This window comes from Chrysochloris asiatica, unplaced genomic scaffold (genome assembly GCF_000296735.1).
Source record: "Chrysochloris asiatica unplaced genomic scaffold, ChrAsi1.0 scaffold00022, whole genome shotgun sequence".
Lineage (NCBI taxonomy): Eukaryota > Metazoa > Chordata > Mammalia > Afrosoricida > Chrysochloridae > Chrysochloris > Chrysochloris asiatica.
The window spans coordinates 20,761,116-20,768,034 of NW_006408540.1; the positions used below are offsets into that span (position 1 = coordinate 20,761,116).

Genomic DNA, 6,919 nt, shown 5'->3' on the forward strand with positions numbered 1-6,919 from the left:
AATGATTTAATTAAAAAAAAAAATCATGAGACTTCACAGTATTGTCTCACTAAGAACACAAAGCTACGGATACTATGAGCAAGCAAACAGTAGTCTAAAATATTCTTTCACAATGCAACAAAAAGATATTCAAAGATAGAAAAGCAACAGATTTAACTATATGAATTAACTTCAATATTTTCCTTTCATAAATAATTAACAGAAATTTTTCCTAGTCTGTGGGCAAAAAGAAAACCATTTTTGGTCATATTCCAGAGTTCTGGGAACTAGGTTCTAGAACTTTTAAATCCTTATGAGACATAGAACAGTATTACCTACTAGAATAAAGAAGACATTTCTGAAGGAGTCATTAAATAGCTTAATCTTGTCTTATTTTTAAACATTTTGCAAAGGTAAACAAGGAAAAAGACACTAGAAAAGTCTGATTTCTTCCTGCTGTTGTCCTTTTAGCAAGTTTCTTATACGTGCTTTCAAAGTACTTGTAAATAAGACCACTTCCTTTGTTGATGAAATGTCTTGTACAAATAAACTGCACAAAAAATGTTTCTTGAAATCAACAGAAATGTAACAGCAGTGACATCACACGTACCTTTAGTGAAAATGAAACAAGGGTCCTGAGACAAGTAATGCAACATTACAGTTAACAAAAACCTGGGAGAGGGAATGATAAAATACTAATTTTGATTGGCATCTTTTATTATTACTGCCTCCCCACCCATTCTCCCAACTTGGAGCCCTTTTCAGTTCCTTCCATGAGTCTACTTCATAAGCTAAATATGTACACATAGAACAAAGCAGGTCTACTGCAATTTGTAAGAAGCAAGTCTGTTTTACATATTATAGGCTGGAGGCAGTTTAACGTAATCAAACATTTTTAGGGTAAAGAAGATTAAAATAGGCTTCTACATATTTAGCAGTTATGATATAATACTCTCCATAGCGAGAAGCTGAAAAATAAGAATAGACTTTAAAGCACAGGTTAAAGAGGAAAAGTCCAAGTGACAATTTAAATGTAATATTTAGAAAGATAGCTATATAATGTTAACTGGGAGAATTTGTTTGTTTCAAGTGTCACAGAACTCCATTGGAAGCACCTCTCTTACACATTATTTACAGTTCTCCAATAGTCACATATGAACAATAAAATATTTGAAACATGAAATGTACTGTTGATGACAAATGTTTTAGAACATTAGGAATAAGATGAATGAAGAATAAGAAGTTTAGAATAAGGAAAGGGAAGATATATTTAATAATAATAATAGTTAACAATTTCGGATCACAGAAAAACACAATCCAAATATGGCCAATATACAGTGGAACAACGCACATTTATTAACAAACACAATGCTGCTGAGTAACCACCTTTTCGGGATGGATGATCCGGAACATCATTCAGTGGCTCCATTTCATAAAATCTGTTTGTAGGCTGAGGAGCAGCAACGATCACTATCCAAAATCTCCCGTTTTAACAAAAGGTGCAGAACAAACTACCACATCTAGATGCTTTCACATTATTTTGTGTTACAAGTACTTGTGAAAATTAATGGAAACTCTAAGTTAGCCAAAACTTGTGTCTTTCAGCTTTAAAGTTCTCTACTCTTCAAGTGTGGCTAATAAACTCGTCTTTTTCCCGAACAATGCTTGACAAGCCAGAGAACTGTGAAGCACAATATGCAAGGAAGACAGTACCACAAGGTGAGACTGAGCTTCAATTTTAAGACACACACACTTCCTGCTGGATACTGGACTGTGAAAGTTTATTATCTTCAGTCTTTTCATGTCCTGGGGCGTGGCAAGTAGTCTTCCGTTTAAATAGCCTCAGACTCAATCGTAGTAACTCGTTGTCAACCATTGGGGCATTTGTGTAAGCTTGTTTCACAGTACCCTATTCAGAGAAAACAAACACAGACAGAAGATGTGCATTTATTACTCCACAGGTAGGTGACTCTCTAACAAAACTATCAAAGTCAAAATATTTGTTTTCACTACATCATTATTTTAATGAAAAAATGCTGAATGGTACTATTTTTCCATGTGTTGAAACAGAATCTCTTCTCTAGAGCTGTACTTTAATTCAAGCTTTTCTTTTACGTTACCACCTTTCAATCCTCTAAAGAGAAGCACATGGATTCATCCCTCACAATTTTCCTTTTGAAAGCTAAATTTTCTACTTTCCTTATTAGTCTGTTCCTCTTCCATGAAATATGGGCTCTAGAAGCGAAGAAATTCTCTGTAAGACAGCTGAATAACACAGAAACATTGCTGCAATGTTTAGAATTTGTAGGTAATCAGAGCAGGTGCATACTGCTGAGTTGGTTTTGACTCATAGAGATGCTGTACAGGGTTTCCAAGGCTGCACATCTTTGTAGGAGCACAAAGCCTCATCTTTCTCCTGCAGAGCAGCTGGTGGGCTTGAACCACTGACCTTGTGGATTACAGTCCAGCACTTACTGCACAGACCCTAGTGGTGCTGTGGGTTAAGCACCAGACTACAAACCCCACGGTGGGTACAGCCTCAGAAATCCTATATAGGGTCGATATGAGTTAGAACCAACATGATGGCACTGGGTTTTACTGCAAGAATAGAATTGAAGCCTTTCAAAGGCTTAAAGGTGCACAGGCAGCAACTGAAGAGGAATGGGATGAAGAATTTGTTGTGAGCAAGGGCTGGTTTGAACAGACCAGATAGATGGTAGTGGGTTGTTTTTGTTGTAGGGGTGGTTCCATTGTTTCAAAGTGAGAGCAAATTTATTAAAGGGCATGTAGGAATTTACCATAAGCCACATTCATAACTCAGGGACTGACTGTATACTGAGGGACTACTACCTTTGTCCAAAAATGGAATCTCCACCACTGTAGCTTAAAACTACATTAGCGTTTTTGGCAGTCACTGTCATAAAAGTTTGTTAAATGGTCTCCAACAATGTACATAATGAAATAAGAATAATGTTTTAGTAATCTAGCATTTTATTTGTCTCATTTTCTAGCATCCTCCACAATAAATGATGCTTGATCATATATACGTTATTTATACAATTATCTGACCTTATAAACTGGGACATAATAATAACACTGACTTTAAACGTGCGAGTTTTAATTCAGACAAAGGCTTACCACAACCAGGATGCAGTTGCTCCATCACCCACAAACACTCCCTTTGCTGCCCCTTTGTGTTTACACCCTCTTGAGCTCTAACTCCTGGCAACTTGAACACAGATTCCACCATTGCTATACTTTTGTCTTGCCCAGAATGGGGTGTCATAGAGATAGAATCGTAAGTACATATGAGGGTAAGTAAAAAAATATTGCTACAAAATCATATAAGCCTTTACTGAAAAATATATCAAAATGTGAAGTCATTAATTTCTTGACATATCCTCTATCTAGGTCTATACACTTCTGAGGGCAGTATTTCCATCTCTCTAACTCTTCCCACCTACTGCTCTTGGAAATCCTATACAGGGTGGCTATGAGTCAGAACCGACTAGATGGCACACAACAATACAACCATTCTCCAAAGAATTCTGCACTTTTCTATTTACACCACGTCAAAACAAAACTTTTGATGTCCACAAGGAATTCAAATCATGTTCCTTTGAAATGCTGAGTTTTAGAAGCACTCTGAAAGGCAAGATCAGAGTTTTGGGGTGAATGAGGTAAGGCTTCTCAATGAAATTCTGGTAGAACAGCCCTTGCTATTTTCCAAGACTGGTACATGGTCATGACAGACAAAAATCCTTCAGTTTAACTGTCTTAGCCTTTTTCTCACCATTGCAATATTCAATTTTCTGAAAACGTCTTCATAAGCCCCCATGATTGTCCTACCTTCTCACCAACACTTTATATTGATAATTCTTTTTGTTGTTTGTTTGTATTTAGTTATTGTAACAGGTGGGTAAAGATAACTCATTATAGTTTTGATTTGCATTTCCCTACTGGCTAAAAATTGGGAGTCCTGGTGTGGTGCTGTAGGATAAGCACTGGAATGCTAACCACAAGGTTGGCGGCTCAAACCCAGTCATTCCTTGGAAACCTAGGCAGGGTCACTGTGAATTTATCTGACTCAATAGCACTTAAGAACAAGTAACCAATAAAATAGAACTTTTCACGTATTTTTGAACTATTCATGTATCCTTCTTTGGTGAAATGTCCTTTGCCCATTTAAAAAAAAAATTTGAGTTCATTATTTTCTTTGTTAGCTTTTGAGATTTGTACATACTGCATATAAATCCTTCTTTGAAAGTGTGACCTGCAAATACTTTTTCTTAATTTACCTGTCTTTTCATTCTCTTATAAATATCCTTTAAATAATTAAAGTTTAAAATTTTGATCTCAGAGTAAAAGTTTAATTAAAACAAAACAAAACAAAAAAACCCTCTAACTGCTCAAATTCACCATCACCTTCAAATACATAAAATTTGAATGGGTCTATTTCTGAAAACTATCTGTCCATTAAGTAGCTCTGGTAGCTTAGTGGTTATGAATCGGGCTGCGAACCGCAAGGTCAGCAGTTCGAAAACTACCAGCTGTTCCGAGGGAGAAAGATGAGGCTTTCTGCTCCCGTAAAGATTTACAACCTCAGAAATCTTGTACAGGGTCATTATGAGTAGGAACTGACTCCATGGCACATAACAACAACAACTGTCCATTGATCTACATAGCTATTGTTGGAGGTGTAGAGTTGATTCCGACCCATAGCAGTTCCCAGGGTACAGCTGGTGGGTTTGAACAACTGAACTTGTGGTTCACAGTCCAGTGCTGATCCTACATTAATACCATATATGTTGTTGTTATTCAGTGCCATCGAGTCGGGTCCGACCCATAGCGACCCTGTACAGGGTTTCCAAGGGTGTAAATCTTTACGGGAGTAGAAAGCCTCATCTTTCTCCCGCGGAGCGGCTGGTAGTTTCGAACCGCTGACCTTAAGGTTCGCAGCCCCATTCGTAACCACTACGCTACCAGAGCTCCCTAATACCATATATAGTTAAGTCTTAAAATCAAGTAGTGGGAGTCTCAAGTTTATTCTTTTAAAAAAATTGTTTAGGCTATTAAAGCTCCTTTAACTCTACGTGTAAATGTTGTAATTCGATTGTTGTTAGCTATAAAAATTCTTGCTTGGATTTTTATTGGAACTGTATTACATCAGTAGATTAAGACAGGGAACATTACAGTTTAACTATACGGGGTCTTCAATCTATGAACACAGTATACGTCTGTCTCTCTACTGTTTTAGGTCTTCTTTGATTTTTTTCTCCCCTCAGAGTTTTATAACTTTCAACATAAAGATCCTGCACATGTTTTGTTAGAGCCACACCTAAGTATTTCACATTTTTTGGAGCTCTTGTAAAGGGGGTTGCTACATAAATGACGTTTCTTAAATATCAGAGAAGTTTTTGTTCCCAGGTTCATTGCTAATATACAGAAATACAGAAGTGATTTCTGTATGCCAGTCTTGTGTGCTAAATGTACTTATTAGTTCTAAGAGTTTCTATTTGCATTTTTTATAAATTTCTTGTAAGTTTTACATGATCATGCTGTCTGCAAATAAAGACAGCTTTCTTTCTTTCTATCTTTCCAATCCTTAATTTCAGTTCTTGCCTTACTGAACTGGCTAGAATTTCTAGTATGATGTTGAATTGGAGTAGTGAGCATGGGCATGCTTGCCTTTTTATAAATCTCAGGGGAAAAGCATTCAAATGTTCACAGTAAAGTACAATATTAGCTAGCCCTAAGTTCTGAAGATGCCTTTTATACATAATTTCACAGCTTGAGAACTATCATTATGAAGGAATGTTAAGCTGCATGTATTAATATGATGTGCTTTTTTTCCTTTATTCTGACTGATTTTCAAATACAGTATCAGCCTTCCATTCCCAGGATAAACTGCACTCGACTGTGCTGTATTGTTCTTTTTCTAGATCGCTGGGTTTGATTTCGTGACATTTTGTTGAAGGTTTTTGCGGTCATGTTCAGGAGAGTTGGTCTACCGTTTTCTTGTGATGTCTTTTCCTGGTCTTGGTTTCAGAGTAATGGTGGTCTCAAATGGTCCTTTCTCTTACACTTTCTGCAAGAAATGGTGTAGAACTGTCATTTCTTCTTTAAATGCTTGGCAGTTTTGCCAGTGAAAACTATTTGAGAATGGAAAATTTTCGGAAGGTTTTAAACTAGAAATTCATTGAAAAAAAACCCTAAAAAACCACCCAGATATAGATCTATTAGTTATCTATTACTTATAAGGAGTCCTGGTGTGGTTTTATGGGATATAGCATGGGACTGAAGGTTGGTTTGAACTACAAAGTCAGTGGTTCAAACTCACCAGCCACTTCTTGGAAATCCTGTCTATACAAGGTCACTATGACTCGGATCTGACTCAACAACACTGAACACATACAACATCAACAATTACTTGTGGAGACATGGGGCTTTATAAGTCCATTTCATCTAGCGCGTCATATTTCTTTGAGTACAGTTGTTCACAGCATTCCCTGTCATCTGCCTTCTTAGAGTCTGTACTATCCGTAAAGACAGTAAAGTAACTTGTGCGGTTATTTAGTTTGTCAGTCTAGCTAACAGTACACCAATTTTATTCATCTTTTTAAAGAACCAACCACTGGTTTCACTGATTATTTAATATGCTTTCTATTTTTAATTTTATTAATTTCTGCAATTATTTCTTCTGCTTGCTAAGAATTCCATAGATCCTTTTACTGTAATAATACTAACATGAGACTGAAATTAACTTAAGGCATCTTAGTAACTTTCACTTATGTTCATACATATGGTCATTAGTCATTTTTGTTGTTGTTAAGTGCCGTTGAGTCATTTCTGACGCACAGTGACCCTGTATAGGGTTTTCGAGGAGCAGGTGGTGAGCCTGAAGCACCAACCTTGCAGTTCAAATGGCTTTGCAGTCTGA

At 36.6% G+C, this 6,919-nt stretch overlaps 1 protein-coding gene across 1 annotated transcript in view; it reads right to left on the minus strand.

Annotated features, from left to right (window-relative positions):
- Window positions 1–1,717: 1,717 nt before the first annotated feature.
- The window catches only part of ZC3H13 (zinc finger CCCH-type containing 13), a 135,448-nt gene continuing 130,246 nt past the window's right edge, over window positions 1,718–6,919 (minus strand). The window contains exon 18 of the mRNA XM_006837628.1: window positions 1,718–1,888. Within this exon, the coding sequence (XP_006837691.1) occupies window positions 1,718–1,888 (171 nt within the window). The remainder of the gene's footprint in view (window positions 1,889–6,919) is intronic.